This window comes from Pogona vitticeps, chromosome 1 (genome assembly GCF_051106095.1).
Source record: "Pogona vitticeps strain Pit_001003342236 chromosome 1, PviZW2.1, whole genome shotgun sequence".
Taxonomy (NCBI): domain Eukaryota; kingdom Metazoa; phylum Chordata; class Lepidosauria; order Squamata; family Agamidae; genus Pogona; species Pogona vitticeps.
The window spans coordinates 205204656-205229696 of NC_135783.1; the positions used below are offsets into that span (position 1 = coordinate 205204656).

General features: G+C 42.6%; 1 protein-coding gene and 1 long non-coding RNA gene across 7 annotated transcripts in view; one reads left to right on the top strand and one right to left on the bottom strand.

Annotated features, from left to right (window-relative positions):
- The window catches only part of LOC144589585 (uncharacterized), a 284446-nt gene that overhangs the window by 230856 nt on the left and 28549 nt on the right, over positions 1-25041 (top strand). The window lies entirely within an intron of this gene.
- B3GALT1 (beta-1,3-galactosyltransferase 1) overlaps positions 3032-25041 on the bottom strand; it is a 440553-nt gene continuing 418543 nt past the window's right edge. For 5 of the 6 annotated variants that reach the window (XR_013545771.1, XR_013545773.1, XR_013545772.1 and 2 more), the window contains one exon: positions 13758-24185. Coding sequence is in view for 2 of the 6 variants with exons in the window: in XM_072981839.2 (XP_072837940.2) it covers positions 22980-23984 (1005 nt within the window). In the remaining 4 variants the exon portion in view is untranslated. Of the gene's footprint in view, positions 8007-9920; positions 24186-25041 lie in introns of those variants that run through there. The other variant, XR_013545770.1, reaches the window with a different exon arrangement.

The window sequence follows — 25041 nt, forward strand, 5'->3', positions numbered from 1 at the left end:
CGGATCCATGAATGCTAGCAGATTATATGATGATTTTTTTGTAGTGGTGTACTTGTATTTTTTATTTGTATTTTGTAATTACCACAAGTCCCCCTTTTATTTCAACTTAATTATTTCAGCACTGTGTACATTTTAACTTTCACATCTTGACAACTGGACAGCACTTAACAATCATGGCTAACCTGTACCACTTCAAAAGGCAGATAGGGCCTATGTGTCTGAAAACTTCTTGAAGGGTTGGATGTTTCTTGAACTTTTGAAGGGTTCTCATGTTGTCTTCCTCCTGACAAGTCAGTTTTATGTGGGTAACTCCAGACAAAGAGTATCTCCTCATGCTAGCAACAAGAAGGTGCTGGGGAACTATTCTGTCTCTTCCCCCAGGATGGATTTCTTGTAGTTAGATGAAGGAAGCAGTAAAAAAGGAAGTGTTATGAATGGACAACAGGGCGCGTGAATCCCTTGCAAAATTCAGTGAATGAGGCATGGTAACCGCTTCATAAAAACCTTATGTTGAACTCCTCTGTATGCTGGAATTCTTTCCCTCTTTTTCCTTTAGTGATAGAACACTCCAGCTGCTCAGTTAAGGGACCTAGTGTCCAACTTTACATAGGACAGCATTCCTATGTGGGGTGGCAACATTCATCCTTTCAGGGCCCAAAGGTACCCCACAGGAACTCTGAGGGGTCACACCACCCCATAGCCTCCAGGATTATGATGATGATGATGATGATGATGATGATGATGATGATGATGATGATGATGATGATGATGGCAGAATTTTTCAGAAAGTCTTCTTGTATCCCCTAGCAGCAGGTCCCAGGACATGTTTGGAACTTTTCCCCCAGAACCATTTGGGCCTTCCACAATTTGTTGACCACTACAGATCACAAGAGGCTTTTTCACTTAACCACCTCCCTCAAATCTGTAATTAAAAAGATTTGGGAATAGAGGGTGCTGCGTCGGCAGCACACCCATCAGTGCTGGAGCCCGACCAGCCCGTCCCTGCCTTTCCAGGCAGCCATTCACTCCTTGGCTACACAGGAAGACTCTCCCTTCCACCTCCCTGCCAGAGTGGTCAGCTGCCTGGAGAGGTGGAGCCAGGCTGGTTGGTCTCCAGCATTGATGGGTGTGCCGCTGATGCAGAAGGACTCTGGCTGCCCGTGAAGCCTGGTAGGTGGAGAGGGTGGCTGGGGGTGGGGAGAGTAAGGAGAAACACCTGGGCAGTGGTGCATCATGCTTCATACGAAGCACAAAGTCCCCCATCTCTAGTTATGGGCATGAATGTGGCTCTCAAAGGTCAGGAGAGCTTGCCTGCCCTACTCCATTTGGAAGGCTGCCCAGTCCAAATCTGGTTAAAGATTTATCCCACTCCCAAAGGGAAGGCAGGGATCATTGAAGTTGTCTGTCAATAATTAGCATCTAGGCAGCAGACCAAGCAAGATTGCCGGATCATAAGCATTCTCTGTTCTGCCATGATTATTTCTGAATTTGAGAAGGATCCCTGCCCTCTTCTTATCAGTGTTCTCTCTATTCCTCCCTCCCTAGCAATGTGTGTGTACCTGTGAATCTCCATCAGACATGTTCTTCCTTTTTGTGAGGGCCCAGCCTTAGACCTCCAGCTATGGCTAAGCAGTCACACCTGTATTGCTGGAAGCAAAATGTGAAAAGTAGTGATGCTTGAGAGGGTCCCTTTGGAAAAGTCTAATTTTAAGTTAGATGCCTGTAAAGATTCTGCCCCCCCGCCCCCTGCCCCCTATTTCCCTTGCATTCGGTGTCTTCCTGTTTTTAATTTGTCAGAAACACAGGTCAAAGTGGAGTTATAGCAGACTGAGAAGTTAAAATATAACAATAACGCAGAACATAAGGCATAAAAAGCCATTTAAGATATTAAGAAAGGTTGTGGGGATATCTTTAAAAGTGGGGGCTTAAATAGGAAAGGACCGCAGGATGCTTCAAAATCACATTTCATCTAAGTGAGGGCTCTTGTAAGATTAAAAAAATGCTGAGTGAGCATTCCAAAATTGGAGGCATCTGGGAAAAAGTTAGACAGCCACCTGTCAGATATACCTGAACTTAGATTCCTGAACTGAGCAGGGGATTAGAATTGAATGGTCTCATAGGCCTCTTCCAAGGCCATTCTTCTACGACTCTCTCTTTAGTTTTTAACTAAAAACGGGGAGGGATTTTCATATGACGGTGTTGTAGGGAGAAGAAAAGCGACCCCTGCCATCCGTGAAGGCAGCTGATACTTACTGCCAGGTTTTGTATCTTCCATCCGTAGTACCAAAGCAGGTGTAAAGGATATAAACTCATATCGTTTTGGAAATTGCATAAGACGGCCTTGATAATTACTGAATTAAAGCTTCAGAGGAAATCTTTAGTTGTTGCTCCCAAAAAAGGGACGTGGTGGCGCTGCGGGCTAAACCGCAGAAGCCTGTGCTGCAGGGTCAGAAGACCAAGCAGTCGTAAGATCAAATCCACGCAACGGAGTGAGCTCCCGTTGCTTTGTCCCAGCTCCCGCCAACCTAGCGGTTCGAAAGCATGCAAATGCAAGTAGATAAATAGGGACCACCTCGGTGGGAAGGTAACAGCATTCCGTGTCTAAGTTGCACTGGCCATGTGACCACGGAAAGATTGTCTTCGGACAAACGCTGGCTCTATGGCTTGGAAACGGGGATGAGCACCGCCCCCTAGAGTCGAACACGACTGGACAAAAATTGTCAAGGGGAACCTTTACCTTTACCTTTACCCAGAAAACTAGTTAAGGAAAGCTTGAGCGTTTAATACTTATAAAACAGCATGATCTTTCCAAAGCTAGCCTGTTACAGAAATTATTAATTTTTTAATGAAACTTTTTTTCCCTGAGGTGTATGTGTGTGTTTTCTCTCCTGCACATCTGCTACAGGAGGCAGCTGTGCGGCAGACTCGATGGTTGGGTGCATTTAAATCCAGGAAATTGTCTCTCCCAGCCTCCTAGTTTTCTTTAAACCCCATTTCACACAGAGCTAGTTTCAAAGAAAAAAGAAAAAAAAAAAAGAAAAAAAATCAGAAGGTAAGCAGATATGATTCAGGACAAACCTTTCCTTGGCATACAGCTTCTCCCCCCCACCTCCCCAGCGCACACTTTAAACATCTGCATTTCGGTACTTTAAAAATTGCACTGGCTTCCCACACAGCACCATGAATACGTTCGGAGATCTATGACAATTAACTAAATGAGAAAATAGAGTGCTTGTAATTAAGATAATCAAGCTCTGAGAAACCCACCCTGCTAATACTAATAGCCATGCAGCTTTAAGCTGTACATTAATTAAACCCCAGATAACTGTTGCTGCCACTCTCAGGCAATTTGGGGGAGGGGACCTGGAGTGATCTGTGGCACGAAGACAAAAATGCTTCGAAAGCACATCAGATTGTCACTGGCTTCATTTGGAATAGTTATTTATCCCTTTTAATAGGGAGTCACAGGAAGAGTTCGAACCTGCTTAGATCTTAAGCTTCTGATATTAAGCAGTGAACCATTAGGCCCTGATTCACCCAACAGTGTCCTGATATAGCATCTGAATTTCCCATTTGCAATGTTAGTTTTGAAACCTATATTTAGTTCTTCAATCAACCTCTGGTTGATATGGGACCATCAACCAGAATTGATGTGGGACCATGATTCAAAAAGCCAGGAAATACAAGCCCGATATTACTGCACAATATTGTGCCCGTGTAGCTAGCAGGAAGAAAGATGCCAAGATACATAGCAAAGGGCAGCCTGAATGTGGACAACACCAGTGGCAACTGTCAAGATGGTCTCCAGGATACCTTCTTTAGCTGACACCAATTCACAAATCAACACCATGGAAGTGAAAATCTCAGAAGATGGCTCCTTTTCTCACTTCTCACCCAAACACAAAGCAACATACAGGGATGTTTTTCAACAAGTATAATTTTTTTTAAAAAAAAATCTCAAAATATTTTTACACCAGAAATAGAAACTCTTTTTATGTCTGTTTGGCCAGGAAAGAGTTAAACAGTTCTTCTCACGAGAGTCATTTAATTTGGTCCTGACTGGCAGGGTCAAATTTTCAGACCTCCCTTCCTGGCTCTAAATGTTTATGTTTAGAATTTTTGTGCTGATTACCAGTTTATAAGAAAGAAAGCCAGAAACTCAGTGGATTTTCCCTTCTCAAATGGCCTTTTCCCAAAGCCAGTATTACCCCCATGATGCCTGGTTTCCTTCCAAATTAAGAAAAGGGCTGGGACAAACAATGCTCTTTCAAGATGAACAAATTTGCTCTTTTCGATGGATTTCATCTGTTTTAAATCTGCAGACAGAAAAGATTGCCATTGGCTGCACATGTCCATGTGTAAAATAGCTTTAATTTTAAAAAAAATCATAACTCAAAAACTGTTTGCCCAAACATCCACAAATTTGGCTCAGAGTAAGTGCAGATTGTCTGTACACCTATGCCAAATTTGGTGCTGATCCAAGATCCAGTTTTAAAGTTATAATTTTTTTGTTTGGGGTGCCCCCATTTGCTGATTTGCTCTGTTGCACAATCACGTTCTAAGCGGGTTCAGGGTTTACCTTTGGCTGTTCCTCTTCTGGCAACACAAAAGACTCAGAATTATTAATAAAGGAACTTTTATTAACGCAACTTGCATTTTCATCCTTATTTAACTCTATTGAACTGTGTGAAGATAACTGTGGGGGTGAACATTCCCAAAACCACGAGAGCCTTTTCACTATTATTATCTCTTAATGGTAGGTTTTTGCTGCTTTCTCTTGCTCGGTGGGTAATCTCAGGTGCCCGCTGCGTACTGCACACAGAGTCCCGCAACAGGGATGGCGGGCCCATTCTCCTTCTATTGGTTTCTCCCTCTCCATGGCTGGATCTGGATGGTGTACCATCCATTCCGTACCCTTGCCCTTGGGGTAAACCAGGACAGTCCATTCTTCCGGGCTCAAACCTGGTATTATCGGCTTTACTCTTTCTTTGGTAAATCTCTCAGTATGTTCTTCATCGATGTCGGTAGCAATTCTCTTCCTGGGTACTGAAAACACTTGGACTCCTTTATCTCCTTTCTTTATTACATTCTCTTTGAATACTATTACTCTTTCGGTCTCTTTAGCTTCAGCTCTCTCTTACGTGGTTAGAAAGACGTTGATTCTCTCTCTCGCCTCCTCTAACCCCTGCTTCTCCTTTCTCTCATCCGTTTCTAACGGCACTAACTGTCCTTCTTCCTCATGGCTCTCTCTCTCTCTCTCTCTCTCTCTCGCCAACCCTATCTCCTCCGCATGAACCTCTTCCCTTTCTCTGTCACGCGCTTCTGTCTCTCGTTTTGACTCTTGCTGTTTCCCTTGTCTTTTTCCTAATTTCCCATTCTGTCATCGTTATTTCCCTTGCTGGCTCTAAGCTAGAGGTATGAGGGGATGGCTCACTCTCATACTCTTCCTCACACACGTCCATTGCTTCAATGGCAGGGCGTGAGGCCTGCTGCTACCATTGGACCGGATGAGGTGGCTGCCCCCACCCTAGTAGGCAGGTGTGGTAATTCTATCATCCAAGAGCAGGAAGCCTGTATAACAAGTGTAAGGCTATGAATTAGAGGTTATCAGTGGGATGACCCCTTTTGAGTGGAATAAACTCTAGTTTATAATTCCAAGAAATCCCTTCAGGATGAAATAGGACAAAATCGAGACTTTCGTGCAGAAGCTTCTCTGTGTTCAAGACTGCTGGTGGGCACTATGGAGGCACAACCTTCTGATCAGACCATCCGTCACAGACAAAAGAGGACAAAGAGAACATCCCTGAAGAAACAAAAGTGATAGAAAGGCAACAAGGAGCCACTCAAATAATACAGGAGAGGCCAAGAATCCCAGCCACATCTGACAAACATCCACACCAAGCTCTCACTCATGCCACTAGCTAAATACAACACTGTTGCATTTGTTCAAAAGACCTATTCCCCCCCTATTGGGGTGCTCGGAAAACAAAATGGTTACCTATTATTTATTTTGTTAGTATTGCATTTAAAAAAAAAACAGCTAGAGGTAAGAAGAGGCACTCGTGGGATTTCCTGCTTACTTATGTGCTAAAAAAAAGTGGACGGCCTTGGGAGGTGTACACTTTGACATGGGTGAGTGTGGGGTCTGTTACATGTGCCACTCTGCCTCAGAGAGCAAAATATCTTGGCCCAGACCTGGTCAAGAGAAGACACCTTGGTTGAGTTGGAAAAGAATGGCATTTTATGGAGGATTTTTTAGCAGGGGAACAGCAAATCCAGGTCTTCTTCCTCATATACCACTACAATACATGTTGCATTCCCATTTCTAATGGCCTATTTCATGGACTAGAGCACTGATGGTGAACCTTTTCGAGCCTGACTGCCCAAACTGCAACACAAAGTCAACTTATTACTGCAAAAAAGCCCCGAATACTGAGGTTTTACTTTAGGGGGGGGAAAAAAAAAACACCAACTGCTCCTGCACTGCAAGTGTTAAATGCTTGATTCCTCCCCCCCACCCCCATGGACAGTATAAACAAATAAATACTTACAATTTAACAATCAGAAGGATTGGTGATAGGGGATACATTTATAGGCCACTATTATAAAAATATTTTTTTAAATGATGCAAAATGCAAGCTTTTGTGGGTGAGGGACTGTTGACATCATCTTCAGGACTCAGCCAATCCTGAGGGTGCTGCTGCTGCCGCCTTGGGAACCCAACCCCCTTTCCCCTGGGTCTTTGTGACTTCACAGGGGCTCCACCTCTTTGCTGGCAGATAAAAGGGGCTGGCTGGGCACGGCAGGGGATCAAAGGAGAGGCCAGTGGCCAGAGGGCAGTCCGGCAGAGAGAGTGGCAGTGGCTGCAGGGGACCCAGCTCTTCTGACCAAGGCAAGTTCTCTCCCGAAAGCAGAGGGACTTGCTAAGTGGGCTTGTGAGTTAACAGCTCAAGGCTGATGGATATCCGTGGCTTGAAGCTGGCTGATGTCAGCGATGGACCCGGGGGAAGTCGGTGGACGTTGGCAGACAGAAGCTGGTGGAATCTTCCTGCGGAAGCTGGCTGAGGCCGCAAGGCGGAGGCTGACAGAGGTTGGCGGATGAAGCCGGTGGTGGACGTTAGCCTCCTGAAACCAGCTGGGGGAAGCTTGGATGGATGTCAGTGGATGAAAGCCCAGGCGTGTGTGTGAATTGCTGGTGGAGTGAAGGTGTGTGTGTGTGCTGGGGGGGTGGCTGGTATGTGTGTGTGTGTGAATTGACTGGCTGGCGTTCTGTGTGGATGTCGCCGGGGTGTCTGTGTGACCCAAGCATTCGGGAGCTGGCAGAGGCTGGCTTCAGAAGCGGAGTGGAAGAGATGGACGGGTGGATATTCCCGGTGGAAGCAAATGGATCTTGGCTGGCAGAACTTCAGGATGAAGTTGCCAGAACATTGGTCGGCGGATACGCCTGGGTTGAAGCCGGTTGACGGCCATGCACGCTCCTCCCTTAGTTCTTTTTCTCTCTCTCTTGCAGGGCCCAAAGCATCCTCTTCCCCAGTGGGATGCGAGAGACCAGAAGGCAGGCATCCTGCTGGAGCGAACTAGGCTGTTGTCAGACGTCCCTTGGCCTATGGGTTGCCTATTAAGAGGGATAAATAAACTTGGGAAAATTAATTTTTTAAAAAGAAAGTTTTCTTTCTTTCTTTCTTTCTTTCTTTCTTTCTTTCTTTCTTTCTTTCTTTCTTTCTTTCTTTCTTTCTTTCTTTCTTTCTTTCTTGCGCCACCTTTGCCCCAAAGAAAGGAGTCAAGGTAGCTCACAATCAATTAAAACAATAAAATAAACAGAAATAAAAACACAAAGGCACTATTAAAAACAACACATAACTGTCTTAAAAACATGCCGTTTGAAAACACTTTAAAATGTACAGACCTCAGGCCAGTAGGAAAAAAACGTGTGCACTGCATTCCAGAATAGCACTTCCTTGTCCAAGTTCGTTAAAAGGCTGTCTTAAAAAGAAGAACTTTACCTGCTGGCAGAAGGACAAGAGGGAGTTTTTGTTTTTTGTTTGGTTGGTCGGTTTTTTGCAATCTAGCCTCCCAGGGCAGAACATTCCACAGGCTGGGAGCTGCCACTGAAAAGGCCCCTCTGTTACATTCTCACAGAACCAGTCCATGAGACTGATGGGACTGAGCGAAAGGCCTTCCCCAAATACCTTAAAAGTTGGAGAGGCTTATATGGGGCGATAGGTTCCTACACGGTATTGACGGAGTTACCACACTTTTAAAAAAATAGCTGTTGTTCACTTGTCATCTTTCTTGCAGATCCAGGACCCAAGATGGCTTGCAATGTATTGTTAAAAAAACAAGTGCCACTGAAAACACAGAAGGTGCTATGTGTTGGCCGGAATCCTACTGCAGAAGCTTGTTGCATGCTATCTATGAAACCAGGCACATGGCCAGTCGTGTGAAGGACAGTGCATTAGAGCAGGAAACTGCTAGTGCAACAGCCCTCACTGATTTTTTTTCCCCAGCAGGATTTTGGCCATTAACACATATTTCATTCCTTTATAATATTAAAACAAAGTTATGTTAAAAACCTTTGGAAACATTTCCAGTAAAACAGTAATAATAACTTACATCATTATATTATTTATTATCATTCATTATATATTATGCAAATATAAAGAATTAAAATTACTTTTCCATTTTAGAGAACATGTATTTATTTAAAACCTTTCCCCCCACCTTTCTCTTCAAAAGGACCCAAAATAGTTTTTTAGAAATACAAATGCTTCAATCACCTGGCCTGTGATAAAAAAAAACAAACAAACATGGCCTCCTTCCATCTGCCTGATGGTCACCTCAGCATCCCCGATGGCACAGACGACCACAGCTCAAGGCATGGCAGAAGCCTGACTGTCCGCTCTTACTTCTTCAGCATTTAGTGAAACAAACGGACTGAGGGCAGCCATTGTTACGTTACATCCCGTATGTCGTGGAATTAAACATATTTTATTGGAAATAAGCCATTAACTGAAGGCTTTGTAATTAATTTTATGAAACAGTTCGTTACATATTTGTAACCAGTTACTTCAAAACTCTGGCCTTGAAAGTGTGTGGGGTGCTCATTCCGTGCTTGAAAAGTTGCAGTGAAGGGAAAGGAGACGTGCAGTTCCACCAGGTAGCTGCTTCCATTTGGAAGCTGCTTTTTCTGTCAAGATATTTCATCTGCCTTCACACAGAGTCTACTCTCCTGTCACTCATTAGGTCTGGCTCCGCCCTCTAGAGCACAGCCTTCACCCTTCCCTTTGGCATCCCCGAGGCTCCAATACTTTGGCCATCTCATGAGAAGAGAAGACTCCCTGGAAAAGACTCTGATGTTAGGAAAGTGTGAAGGCAGGAAGAGAAGGGGCTGCATTCAGCTCATGAGCCTCCCTTTGACTACCCACTTCCCCCCCCCCACGTTATTGATAGTCTGTATTAGAGATGGACACGAACCAGTTTGGTGGTTCAGCCCAGTTCGTCACTGCAGCCACACAGGTGTTCCATGGGCACTGCACATTCCTCCTGCCTCCTCTCCCTGCTTGCCCATTCCCTGGTGAAGCACCCTTCTGTCTCCGCCTCCTCAGTGTGACTGCTCACTCACCGATCGCAGTGAATGCCTCCCTCCTCTGCCTCCTTTGTTAGCCACCCACCCAAAGGTAGTACTGTGGGGAGGGAAGCGCACTGCACCTGGGGAAAGGGTGAGTGTGCACAGGAGGCGGGAGAGGGGAGTTCATGGCACCAGCAGAACACCTGTGTGGGTACTGCCTCAAAATGTGCCAAAGGGCGGTTTGTGTCTAATCCAAATTACCATTAAAGCCATGGGAACCCTGTCCTCCTTTGGAAAGAGTAATGTATTCCTCCGTTGCCTCTGAACATGCCAACACACAAAACCTTCCTACCTGCAATAATGTCTCCGTCCATAGGCCATGCTGCTAAAAGGATGCTGGGAGATGTAGTCCAAGAAACGTAACTTGTCCAAGCTCTCTCCATTTCCAAAGAGCAACTTTACACTCCCCTCTCTTGTGAAATAAAGGACTATCCTTGCCAGGGGAAGTGTGCAGGTGAAGCAGAACTTGGACTCTGAATGTAACACCAGTGTGCACTGGGTGATGTTTTTGTGAGTGTTGTGCAGCCACTGCATCACAGAGCATTTCTAGATCCTGACTAGCTATTTAGTCTTTCTTGCCTCCACATTTTCTTACCATAGAAGAGTTAGAAATGGAAGAAATGACAGGGAAACGTGGGCGTGTGATGAATGGGAGAAGGCAAGGTCTAGACTCCTAATGAAATTCTTTGAATGAGGCAGGGCAAGCACTCTAGACAATTGAAACCCCCGCCTGGAAACCTTGCAGCCAAAGAAATCCACAGGCACCTCAAAGGGACAAATCTGCCCAAATAATTCTACAGGTACAAGAAATTAGAAGTGCAAAAATAAACACAATAATAAACAGGAGAGATCTCTGGATGAGGTAAGCTGCAAATGGTCATAAATGCCTGCAAATTGCTTATTACTGATGTTGCAAACCAGCAGCCTGCTGGGGCCAGGAAGAGGTAAACAGACCCTTAAGATTAATTTAAATACTGCAAAAATTGCTTTCTCCGTTGTTAAAAGAAGCCTCCCAGCTGCGAGTTTATTATTGGAGAACCAAGATGAAAAAAAGTGGGGGTGGGTGAAGGGGGGGGGAGTTAGATATTTGTTTCTTTTCTCAAAGACGCAGAAAAGAAACAGCCCAAAGACGCTGACCAAAGAAAAGAATCTGTACAGGTTGTTTCTGAGGCCCAGATTTACACAGGAGGGTGTGTGTGTCCCTGGGAGGCTCAGGAAGTAGAGTTTTGCTGAACGGGGTCAGAAGAGGGGTCAACAAGACATAGAACGCACAGCTGCTCAGGACAGGAAGGTCGGGACTGTAGGACGGCTGTCAAACAGACACGGAATGCAAAGACTAGGCAGCAGACAGAAATGCAGTTGCTCCATGGTGGGCTCTCTTACAAGGTGCAATGGGGACTCAATGTTGCTGCGCTGTTTCCCTGCCTGAAGAATGTGTTGATGTGCTAATCCTTTACCAAGCTGCTGTGAAGCTGCTGTCTCATATGTTTTGCCCCTGAGCAGGGTTCTCTTCAGGCATTCGAGCCCGAAAGTGGGTGCGGCTCTAGCCATTATGGGGAATGTAGGGATTGCAAGCGAGTTCAGCTGCCAGATGCCAGTCCGACCTTTGCATGCTCGCTTGCAAAGATGTAAAGAAGCATTTGTAAGCATATGCAGTTGAAAGTACACACGACTTGTGCCTGGGACCCTGTGGCATGAAGGCTTGCAGAGCCCTCAATCATGCTTAGATGCCTACATGTTTTTTTGGCTGTAACAGTGGGATGCCTCTTAGAAGTACCAAAATGCTGTCTTGGATTCCTGAAAAGATAACTGATAGATGATGAGTGGGGGGGGGGGATCGTGTTCTAGGGCAAAATGAATGCAAGACAATAAAAGATTTATAAGCAATGTCAAAGGATAGGTCCTTTGTGGGTTTTTTTTTTTTGTCCAAATTGCCCGCAATTTGCCCGTATCTGGCAATTACTATCTGGTGAACTGCTCTTGTTCACTGCAAGCGATTCCTTGGGGATCTGAAGAAACTTGTGCACACTTTTGATATGTGGCAGTTAGATATGGGCATGAACCCAACTACAAACCAGAAAAAAAAACCCCGACAAATTGGGCTGGTTCATAGTCCGGTTTGTGGATCTCGTTTTGCTGAATCAAAATGAAGCACTGAACTTTTTTTTTGCCTTTGGCGCTTCTTTTCAAGAAGCCTACCCGCTCCCTTCCCACTGCCCCATTGCCTCCCTACCTAGCCCTAACGCTCCTCCTCCTTTGCTGCCACCATCATCAGACTGCAGGCCAACTTCCTTTCCACGAGCCTAGCCTGCGCATGCAGCAGATGCCCGGCTGATAGGTAGGTGCATGCGCAGAGACTGTGGACTGGCACCGCAAAATGAAGTTGGCTTGCTGTCTCTGCGCATGTGCCCACCTATCAGCTGAGGAGCGGGGCACATGCGCAGAAGCAGTAGGATGGCTTCCCAGAGCTGGTCAGTTGTCTCTGCTCATACGCCCACCTACCAGCTGGGTAGCAGGTGCGTGCACAGAGGCAGTGGGCCTAGCTTCTGGAAGGGAAGCTGGTCCCCTATCTGACTGTGGTGGTGTCAGGGCCAGGCTAAGGAGGCCACCAGGGCAATTGGAAGGAGGTTTGTGGACAGTCCCCTTTGGCATGACCCCCCCCCAAAAAAACAAATGACAAACCAATTCATTTTTCAGGTGTTCATGACGGTTTGTGGTTAGTCATCATGAACCACTGTTTTTCTGGTTCATGACCCTCTCCAGTGGCAGTATGTCTGAGGATGTGACATTGTATTTTACTGTACAGGAAGAATGTCATTCTTTGGTCTGCTTTTCTTGATATAATGGATACTGGCCAGAAGGAAGCTAGCAATCTAAGGCCTGAGGCAGATAAAACAGTCAACAAAGCACATAATTAAAGGTAAAACTCCCTGAAGAGATAAAAATTAGTTGATTGCCCCGGGATGAGCTTGTTCCATGTGACACTTTGTAAATTAGCTTTTGTTTTCAGATTGGTCATCAGGAGGTAAACATGGGCCTCATTTGCAAACCTGGTTGTGCAGACTGGAGGAAAATCTTTCTAACAGGTGGGCAGATATGTTTCCCTCAATGTATGACTTGACCCCATGTGTAGAAGGAATTCTTAGCAACAAAACGATGCTGCCAGAATGAAATATTTGCTGTGGCTGTAAACAATTATGTTGGGGAAAGGATTATTTCATAAACAACCTCATGTATATTACTTCATGCATGAAATAAACACACTGATTTGAAGACAAGGATTTCACCAGTTGAAACATCCTAGAAGGGAGCGTCTCCGAATTGCTGACATGCATTAAGGAAATGTATCTCCTATAAGGAACTTGCTTCCTAATGTTTTGACCTTGTTTCTTTCTGCCCTGGTGATTCTTGAAAACATCTAGTATCATCTTTAAATGAAGCAAGATCCTGATCTCAGTATTTCTTGAGTATCTCTCTATTCCAAAGTATCGAGTCTGGGGGAGCAGTGCTTAAACTGCAGTACTACAGTCAAGACTCTGCTCACGATCTGAGTTCGATCCCAATGTCAACGTCTCTCAGCACACTAGAATGTCTGTGTGGATATACTGATCAGGCATATCTCTTTAATTAAAAGAATTGCTACACTAATATAGGAATCCAGTTTAAAGCAAATGCAAAGTGTGCTGCTTCTGTATGACCGCATAGCACTTTAAAGCACTTTCTGGGTAGTTTAAAAATTTATTATGCAGGCTACACATTACCCCCTCTCCTAGCAAACTGAGTACTCAATTTACTGACCTCAGAAGGATGGAAGGCTGAGTGAACCTTGAGCCAGCTACGTGGGATTGGCAGTTTTGGCTGCAGTACTGCAGTTTAACCACTGCACCACACGACCCCTGTTGATATATGAATCCAGGAAGAACTGAATCGAACACATGCTCCTTACAAATGGAGTTATCACGTAGTCATGATACAGCATTGGGTGTGATCTGCTTACAACAGGAGTAGCAATAATCCAATAGTATGGATTTGATAATACAGTATAGGAAATCATCAATGGGAGAAAGTTTACACAACATGAGGAAATATGATGAACGCATTGTAGAAATAATGACCAAATACAACAGGGTTGTCTATCCCTTAATTTATTTTCCCAGTTTTTAAAAACAATTTGCAAACAACGCTCTGTCTTCATCCAATGTGGCTATAGCTTACGCTCGTGCTGTCTGAAACTAGTTTACATTTCAGTAAGGAGTGACAAAAAGTAAACTGTACAGGACACTGTCAGGTTTTAAATCTTTTCTTTTAAAACATTTACATATATATATGTGTGTAGATATAAAAACTTAATTAGCAGCTTGGCCGGCACCCCCCACAACCCCTTAGATAATATTTTTCAACTAGAAGAAAGCACTTTTAGACAATTACGCTAGGTAAAACAATATATACAATTGACAAATAAATACATAAATACAGCCATTCGTATATAATGTTACACCTAAACTTCAGATAGTGTCAACAAGTTTTCTTAGCCAAATTACCATTTTATTTTTATTTTTTCGTAAATTGGCATTTTCGATAGATACACTTAGGTTGAATCCCAACAAGGGACCAATTTATCCACTGAATCTTAATGACTCTGGAATTCTCCAAAGTTGCCCACCAGGAATACTTTTAATGAAATAGTTTTTCAGAAGTTAAGACTTCTGCAAGCTTATTGGCAATATGTGCTTTGTCCATTTACGTTTCAATAAAATAAAACAGAACTTTTAAATTCAGATTATGGTTAAAAAGAGTGAATCTTTCCAGCAATTTCCTCTTGCGATGAACAAATCAAAACCTTTTAAATAACGTATGCACTTGTTTTACCTCTAAGAAAACTGAAAACAAATATTGTACTGGCTACTCATTCTTTACAATCTTCCCTTCAGCAAATACCTTCAAGGAAAGGAACTTTTATACAAGTTTAATGTCCAGTTCCCTTGGCAAATTCCATTTGTCCCATCTGCTCAAAATAATGAAAAAAATGTATAGGAAATCATTTAAAACGTTTTCTACATTCAAAAATCAGAGTGCTCATGCTTAAGGCTCTTGAAACACTGACAGACAGAAAGTTTGCTGGAGCTCCATGCATAACCGAATGTTACATCGCAAGCTGACTCTACAGATATATGTGGTGAGATAAACAAGTTGTTGACTTAAAAATATATACAACATTTCTCATGATGAATATTTACAAAGGTATCAGAGAGAGAGAGAGAGAGAGAGAGAGAGAATATGCCAAGGTTTAATGCAATGCTGGAGGAAATACGAAAGAGAAACAAAATGTGAGTTTAAGCCAATGTTATTTATTCATGGCTAAAAATGCTTTTCTCCTTAAGGCTAAAGGCCAAGTTGCCATGCATTGTTTTATGGCTGCTCCACGGTTGCCAGATGGGTTGCTTTCACTTAGATCCTCTCATACTGTTTTCTCGACAACAGTGATTAAGCCTCTAAATTTTGTGAAGCATGGTTCAAAGCTACATGGAATCTACATCTCTTGTCTAGATTCCAGGAACGCCTTGTTTTGAAGGAAATACAGTAGAGGTGCAGACATGGTACAAAAACCAGCCAGCTTCTCTTCGAATGGGATGCTCTGCATTGCAAAATAGCGTTGCATCTGCCATTAGCAGGAGTAGTCCTGTTAAAGGCTGCAGCCAAAAGCTTAATGAATGTACCGATCTCCCTCCATGAGGTGAATCCATATGGCAACTCTCCGTATGAGGCCACAATCATCTCCCGCGATGAAGGTTTAGCTAGCATGGTGTTGCTGTACCCTATGGGGTTAACGTAAGATTTAGATACCTCATATTTTCACTCTCACAGACCACAGGATTGAAAGCATTCTGTTAACTACCAGTGGGTATCTACCAAGCCGTGCTTGTAAGAGGAAACTAATGAGGAATGTCATAAATCGTTAAAAATTTTTTGCACATCTTGTTAATGCTATTTTATCCATGCAGAAAAAGATATGAAATGTATGATCTCTCATAGCCACCACTCAATGGGTGGGAGTTCCCCCCCCCTGCCACTTTAAGTAGGTTGATAGTCAAGGGACACTGTTTGTTAAGACAAGGGGATTTGTGCAACAAATGGAGTAAAGAAGGACTCTTTTCCAGCCTGTGATTATAGAAGTACTCAGGGAAGAAGTGGTATATTGAGGCTTGGGCTGAGTTTGGTTTCTTTCCTTAGGCATTCTGGGATATCAGTCCAAGCAAGAACCTTTTGTACCAAAGCACCCCTGTCCTTACTTATTAGAGGTCCTGATTTTGGCTAAGCCATACAGCCAGTACTGTATGTAACTGAATGCTAAGCACTTTGATCAGTTCCTGAAACAAATACTGTACTGAAGAGAGGTTTCAGTTGTCACAAGTGATTTGAACCATATATTAGTAGCATAATCCTATCATATTTACTCAGAAGGAAGCTGTGAAGCTTACTTTCAGCATATACACTCTTAGGATGTATACAATTACAACTGAAACAGATTTTCTAAGATCAATTAACTGTTCTAAAAATCATGGTGATGGACTCCAGACAGTGCCTTCTTCAGAAAAATAAAATGGCTGTTGGGATAAAATGTTTGCTTGCTTCTGCCTGCAGAAAAGCAGATATTCATCGGTCAGTGGCTCAAGTGAAAGATCTCTTTGCTATCACAGAGCTGGTTCATGCACACACACACACACACATATACAGTATGATCACGGTATCCATGGGAGATTGGTTCCAAGCCCCCTACAGATATCATAAACAATGGATATGCAAACCCTATACAGTAGTGTACTGTATATAGCATAGTCTCTGGTTCCCTCTAGTGGCCAGTTCTTGTAATACACCTTGGCAATGCATATTTCAGGGTTTATTAATTTAATATTTTCAGACAGCAGACAACTGTCTGAAACCATAGGTACTGATCCCACAGATACGGTGGCCATACTGTATATTGTTCAGTGTCTCAAGTGATACGAAAACCATCTTAGAGGTATCTGAACTATGATGGGATTAATTGGATATTCATGACAGATGCAAAGATATTAATAAATTGCCACTCCTTACAGCCTTGTCTAGTTTCATTATTTGAATATGGGCTTCATTTGTGATTAATGTTGGCTTGAAAATGGAGAGATACCTATCAGAATAAGCCATTTTTATTGGTCTGCTAAGGATCAGTAAACATCAACACATCCCTCTGTAAATACCCCATCTGGCTTTCAGCAGTAGTTTCCCTTTTCTTTTCAGGCTGTGTCAAAAGAACATAGGGTAAATCATTTAGGATACCAGCCAGATCCTAGCAAGTTCTGTGATTGACTCCAATTCATTTTAATCACAAGTCTTTATGCACACTATTGATATTGTTTATTAGGTATCTTAAGTTCTATAGTTACCGGAGTGGCTGAAAGTTTCAGTCACATGCGAAGCTGTCATGATGATATGTATGTTGAATTATATATGTAACGTGTATACTACTGCATGATACTATAAGAAAACATCAAATGTGAAAATACTCAAATGCTCATTAAAACAGGTATTATTCATTGATCTACTAAAATCTGCATTTTCTACACCCTTTACCAGTAAGTAAATCTTAAGTAAATGAAGACTACGAAAAACATTTGAATTAAATAATTTGTTTCGTCACTTGGCCTCTTTTTAATGTACTCTTTCACATCTTTAAAATTCAGTGTAATGCTCCTAGTTTAGAGATGGGTGCAAATTAAAAAACAAATTACCAGATTTGTTCCAAAGTCATTGTCAATTCATAGTTGTAGAAATCTATGTCTCTGACAAATTGCAAATGAATAAATTTTTAGTGATTTTTAATTCATTGATTTGTTTGGCTATACAGTAAAATAGCCCCAAAGGCACATAGAGATATCAACATTGCAGGAATCCTTCTTCTGAATTGCCTCTACAATCCTTCCAAATTTGGGGAAGATTGGTTTTCAGATGTCCGAGTTATGCAGAACATCTGCCTCTCCCAGTTCCCCCTAAGTACCTAGAGATACCAAAATTACAGAGAAGCTGCCCATGACTCTTCTCTACAATCTCTCCAAGTTTGTGAAGACTGTGCTTCTCCTATCCAGTTGTTAAAAGGCACTTCCTGGGGGGGGGGGAGCCCACTTTATGGGTGTATAATTTAGATGTCTGAATCTTCACCAAACTTGGAGAGACTGTAGAAGAGTCAGGGGAAGCTTCCTTGCAAATTTGGTGACACTGGGTGCCTGGCAGGAATTTTCCTGGAGGGGATGTCCTTGTGGGTGTATAACTCTGAAGTCCAAAACCCAATATTCACCAAACTTGGAGAGTTTGTAGATGAGAGTCAGGGAAGCTTCCCTGCAAATTTGGTTTCTCCAGGTGCTTGATGAGTGTTTGATGGCATTTTAAAGTAAAAAAATGAATTGATGGATCGATTCATCATTCGTCAGAAAAAAAATTATACATTTGTGATTTGTGATTCATTGACCTTGACGAATCACAAATCAAGACAAATCACAATTTTTCCGATTCTTGTCCATCACATTTAATATAAATTGTGTGTGATGCATTTACAAGCAGTGCATTTATTTTTTGTGAACATTCTTTTTGCATACATTTTTGTTTGACATGTTGGATGTATCCCCTAGGAACCACCTGGAGGTATGCTACTGAATCTACCTGCATGACATTGTTCAGGCTGCTTATCACCAGCTACGAATTAGAGGGAGATGAAATTTCTGTCTCCGTTTGGCTGTTGTGTGGGAAGGCTTATCAACAGTTTCAATATTTTCATGCAGTCTCTTGACAGAACTGCTGTCCTTCATGAAATAATCTAAACTTCCAAGAAAGAAGGAAAAGAAGGTCTGATATCTGAATGTTCTGTCCAGGACATATTTGTTCATTTCAAGTTATGTGTGTCTTGTAATAGTAATGGGCAGGATCCACTATGGTGCAAGTGGACCTCTGCTTGCAAAACGGGATTTCCTCCTCCTAGCATCCTTTTTGCAGCCCCACCAAAATCTTCTCCAGAAGGCCGTCTCCACCTCATCTTCTGGAGAAAATTTCGGGGGCACATGAGGAGCGACAGAAAGAATTTTCCTGATGCCAGCTATTTCCTTTGGCACAAAATAAGTTTGCTTAGGAATAGACTTGAGGATCAAATGATACATGTTGCTGAGCTGCATATGGATAGCTCAGTGGTTTAGGTCTCTGGCTGCGGAGCCGGAGGCTGAGAGTTCGATTCCCCCACTGTGACGCCTTGAGAAGGGCTGGACTCAATGACCCACGGGGTCCCTTCTAGTTCTGTAGTTTAAAGGCTATTATTTTTATTTTTAAAAATTGCAGAGCAAGGGCCAATGGAATGAAAAGTGTGGGGCATGTGAACCTTTTCCTTATAATAGGGAGTCTTTTCTCTCGAGAAACCACTGGGAGATCTGCTGTTTACAGAAAAGCAGTGAAATGAAGGGGGATGAGATCAAAACCAGAAGTGCTCTGCCATCATTTCCAGTTTTGTTCAGTGTTGAAGTATCTGGGAGCCCCTGGACATCATTTTATCATGAAACAGCTGCACTCAGAGGAATCTTGAAATAGAAAACTACATTTAAAAAAACACCCCAAACTGAGATAAGTGGGAGATCTGCATGTCCTGTCCTCCATGACCTGGGTAAGGTGCAAGGGGGGGGCAAGGGCCATGATTTGCCCACCCATGTCCTCTCCTTTCCTCTCGCTTCAGAAGATTCCTCCCACCTGCTGCTCCCCCTTTAGTACAGTGGACCCTCTACTTACGGAATCAATCTGTATTGGAACGGTGGCTGCAGGTCGAAAAGTCTGTAGGTCGAGTCTCCATTGACCTACAATGCATTGAAAATCGATTAACCCCGTAACCAGCCGTTTTTGTTCCGTCTTTGTTCCATTTTAGTTTTTTTCTGGTCTGTAGGTCGATTCTCAGTCTGCAAGTGGAACCTAAATTTTGTGGCCAGAGAATTTTGTCACTCAAAAAGTCTGTAAGTCGAGCCATCTGTAAATCGAGGGTCCACTGTATAGGGTCTCAGGTGTATGTTTGTGTGTGTGCGGCAGAGAGAGAGAGAGAGAGAGAGAGAGAGAGAGAGAGAGAGAGAGAGAGAGAGTCTTCTTCACCAGTGTGCAGGCGTGTGTGTATTTTGAAGAGAAAAAATTCCTGTGAACAAAAGTCAAGTGTCGTTTCCCTGAAATCTCCTCAATATTTTTCCCATTGAGGCTTTTGCTTCATAAATGAAAGGAAGAAAATGTGATACGTATGTAGTGGGCTTTGCAACTCCCCTTCTACCCTCTTTCAGCAAACATCCTGATGGATGCCACAGGGCATCGAACGTCCACACAATTGATAATGGGAAGCTGACAAAACTGCCCTTCCATTTCTCTAGGCCCAAGCTTTGGGTTTGTATTTTTTCAAAAAGAATGCCATACAGTAGTCGGTTGGTTTTTAAACCTCAGATAGCAGTTGTTGTTGCTGAATACATTTGCCCCCTGAGACTGACCACAGATCCAGACCAGGAGCAGATCAGAATGGCAACAAAAGGGACGCCAGAGTGGGTCGCCCCCTTTAGTCAGGCCCAGGGTGAGGGGAGGCCTCTGTCTCTCCCTTTCCCTCATCATTCCTAAAATGGGGAGGCGTTACACTTTCCCAAATCTGAAGAGAAGTTAACCTGTTCAAGCAAAATAAGTCAAACCGTTACTAGGTCGCCCTTTACGAGGGGAGGAGGGAGGGAGCCCGTAAAGTTGCTTTAGACTCACACTTCTCAGCCTTTTAAAATCCATACCCTTCTTGCAACAAATCTAAAAACCTCATGCCACTCTTTAAACCTGCCTTTCCTCATCATTTTATTTGCAACTTGAAACGTTGTGATTGAAAACAGCTCAAAATATTTATAGTGATAGAATATGGGTGCGGGTCCATGGGTTGGCAGCAGGACGCAATCAGCTGTGTAATGAGAAAGCTATAGATAATTTCCCCCCTCCTTTCTCCAAATAAACAATGAATATGTTTTATTAAAAAAACACAAAATGAGAACTGTACATGCCTCCCCTGAGATCCCAGTTTGCCACTGGTTCAGAACCGCCGCTTTAGAAGGCAGTGAACTTAAGAAAAAGAAACCAGATGAACTCCAAGTAGACTTCTACAAGTAGAGTTCCCCCATTTCTCTTTGCAGCCTTCCAGATCCGGTCCAGAAGCATCCTACCCCACAAGCACAATTTGAAGGTGTGCTGGAGGCTGCTGGAAGAGTGAGCATCGGCCCCACCGTCTGTAACTATCAGCGGGAGGCATTAACTGTGGAGCACTCTGCACGCTTTGTTACACGTTGTGTTACTCCAAAATGATGTCAGTTTTGCCTTAAAATAATTTGGCAGTTGCTCATTTTATTGACCTTCCTGGTGTTTGTGTGTTTAATTATTACTAAGTTGTCATTGTGTCTGTCAAACTGTGACAGAGACTGCTTTCAAACCTTATGACTGCAGTGCTGCTGAAAATGGCTCATGGGGAAGTTGTAAAGAAATGGAATTAATTTGCAACTCTCCCTGCTTTTTGGTTGGGTATCCAAGTAGCTCATGGGCATTTTAATTGTAAAAGTAAAACTAATTGTGCTTATATCTACAAGCTCCAGTTCTATAATTCCAATGGGCAGTCTTTTTTTAAAAAAAAGATGACTGAAAATATCCTTGGGGTCTTTAAAAACCAAAATGCTTCAATAAACTATTGTGTTTTTAACACTGTAGTAGCCAAAGCATCGACTCAGAATTTCCTTATCTTCCGACTCCAGTAATTACAGATGCTGTTCATTTAGCCTGTTTGTGTATGTAGTAACGTTTCATGTTTCTTCATAATCTTGAGGGAGTCCTGCTGATTTTTAATACTGTATATGAATATACGAGTATAACAAAAAAAAAGGCAAATAAACTGCTCATTACAAACTGTTTTTTCCCCACTTTCTAAAAGGAACCCAATACCTCTTATTATCTTTAACGCGAGATTCGCTCTTGGCAGTATTATTTATTTATTTATTTATTTATTTTAAAGACATGATTGCAGTGTTGTCATTTAATATAGACTATATAGGGCTTTATTTTGCTTTTCGTGTAAAGAAGTGAACAAAGAATTGAAGTGGTCCAATTAAAAAAGAAAAGAAAAAGAAAATCAGGCATAGGGTGACCAGATGCAAAAGAGGACAAGGTTCCTATATCTTTTAGATTTGTGGGCAAGAGGACATTTCAGCAGGTACAGCTTGCAATAGAAGCAACACTGCTGAAATCCGCACTTCCAAGCAACTATTAAAAGCACAGGAACCCTAACCCTCTCCTCTTTCACCCTAATTTTGCCTACCTAATAATTTGTCACTACATTTGGGGTTTTTTATATATATATTTCAATGCAATTTTACACACATCTAAATGGAAGGAGGTCCAGTTGTGTTCAGCAGGATTTATTCCCAGATTAAGTGGCTAGAGGATTACAACAACCTAAGAGGAGCCATATTGCATTAAAGGCAAAAAATGATCGTGCTCCCATACATTCAGAAGGATATTGTTGTTTTTAGACTCTTAGGTGCAGCACCCTGCATTACATTACGTGTTCCTTTCCACCTCTCAAATTCGGGAGGAGAGGCTGGTGCTGACAGGAAGCCTGGAGAGTGGGGTGTGTACATGGATGTTTATACGCTGTCCTTTTAGGGTCCTGCCATAATACCCAAAACAATCATCTTCTATTTGTCCGAGCAGTAAACTCCACACCTGATGCTTGGTGATCACTGAGATGCTAGCATCTGTTTTGGAAAACAATATCAGAGTAAAACTGTTTTATCTTAGAAACATTCACATTCATTTCAGGGAGCAGGAGGGGTCCTGGAAAATGTTGTGACTCTCAAGATCTGAAAGAGCTTAAGGAGATGTCAGATTGCCCACCCTGGTCTTACAGGGCACTCCATATTCCATAAACATAATGGGGATGGATTATATTAGTGCTGAATGATAATAGTGGTTATGTGTCTTCTTACATGTACAGCTGTGTGGTTGAACGACATAGATGTCACACTAGTGGATTTTGTTCTTGTCGTTTTCACGTTTCGGGATTGGCATAAATGAGACCATTATGAACACAGTCTACAGACTGTAAACCAGAAAGTCAAAGCTGTAAAGACCAAGCAGAAAAAACATACTGAAGATGTTCTGCTCCTGGAAATTATTTTCCCATTGTTAAATCATATGATGAGCTCTTTACTCTCTCTACTGAGATGAAAACCAAAACCAAACCCAAAAACCAAATAAAAAACCCTGAAATATTTACATCTATTAAAAAAAATTCCTAACATCTCAGATGCTTCTTGCTTGACATGTCGTTCCAAATCCTGTGCATTTCCTCAGGCGATATCTGATGCACTGTGATAACACGCCGGTATCTGCACAGGCTGTACGCCATCTTCCAGTGATTAAAGCCACTGTTTTGGAAAGGATGGATGCCAAGTTTCCTCAAACAGAGTCCCACATACACATCTTCAAGGTGAAGAAGTCTAGTATGGAGGGAGGTTTTGTAAATCATTTCAGCGACGTCGGCTGAAAAAATGTAGCCAGTGCCCGAGCAAAATGGCGGGTAGTTGCTGTCAGGATACAAATCCCTGGGCATGTACCATTTGCTACGGACATCCCTGATTGGCCCTCCATTGATGACATAGCCAGTGAAGTACCTCCGCCTTGGCTTGGTGCTGGGTTTGAGCAACTTGTAAATAAGGTTGTCCATATTTACAAAAATGTCACTGTCTGTTTTCATGACGTACTTGGCTTTCGAGCAAAAGGTGGCTACCCATCTCATTCCCATTAACGTTTTCAGGGTCAGGTTATGATAGGAATCAATGAAGTCCTCCACAATGATGTCATGGAAAATCTGACTCTCCTGTTCAACCATCTGGTTCAACACAGGGTCTGTGTTTTTCCCCAGAAGAAAAAGAGTGGAAATCTTAATGCCTTTGAAGTTGTTCTCATCTCCCCAAGTCTCTCGAATGGCTTGTCTGGCGTCAAATTCTTTGTGCGTCGTGCTGATGAGAATGACTAGAAAAGGGGGATTCTTCTCACATTTCTCCGGCTCATTTATGAGGAAATCAAATGAATGAGGATTGATTGGTCGTGTCCTTATATTGCCAAAGGAGACATTTTTTCTTGCCATGGATATGCTGTCGTACGTTTTATGGACTGTGTAGGATGAAGTGGGGCGTGTTATGCTTAAATACCAAAGAGCACTGGCCCAACACACAACTGTCAGGACATACAAACATGAGACTTTTGAAGCCATTGTTCCAGGTGCTCTTCTATTCATCAGAATGAATAAACCGCCTTCTTACCATTAGCATCTCTTGGTCCCACAACAGCACCATGATATTTCTTCAGACCTTAAAGTTCGACAAAGAAAACCTCTTCCGGACTCGTTCATTGAGCTCAGAGAAAAAGTTTTAAGCCTGAAGTGCATTCTTTCACCTGTGTGTCAGGAACCTCCATGTCCTGGGGCGATGTGTTATTTCTGAAAAACATTAGTGGAAAAGGATGTATATGAACGTTAGGTAAGTCTTAATAGCAAACTTTGTTGGATATGCAAAATTATGGTAATTAAAACATGCTATTGTTTTGTGCAGCATCAACTTTCTGGAAGTTTCATATTAACAGGCTTTTACTTGGACGTTAGGGAAATGAATAAATAAACCACCACAAACCTAACAAGAAAGGCAGTGTATTTTAACAAACACAATACTGACTTGCAATCACATCAGTGGCAATCCAAACCAAGGTGGACAGGCTGGGCCACTTCTGATATATGATTGTTGTCAAGAGGCCCAAAACGCCCAGCAACAAATTGACAACTATCTGTTCAAACTGGTTTTGGCAAAAACAAAACAAAAAACCCACCAGCTAGTTGTTCCAGCACTGATCTGAGCCCAAGGAAAACATACTTTCCCACAAGATGATACAACATAAAAGAAAAACGCTCTTAAAATCCAACAGATTAAGGATATTTATTTAAAATACTTACATTTTCAAATAACAAGGCAATAAGCTAAAATAAAAAGCAACAAAACATATGACTACAACAGAGTGATACAATAGTTTTGGAACTGATTACACCCCTTTAAAGAAACATATTTGAACAGTCCAAGGAAACTCTTATATATCTACATATAAAAGATGAGATCCAGCATGATGTAGGGCAGTGGTTCCCAACCTTGGGTGACCCAGGTGCTATTGGACTGCAATTCCCAGAAGCTTTCATGACCAACTGTGCTGGTCAGGGTTTCTGGGAATTGTAGTCCAAGAATACCTGGGTTACCTAAGGTTGGAAATCACTGGTACAGTGGATAGAGTAAACGGCCCAGGACTTAGCA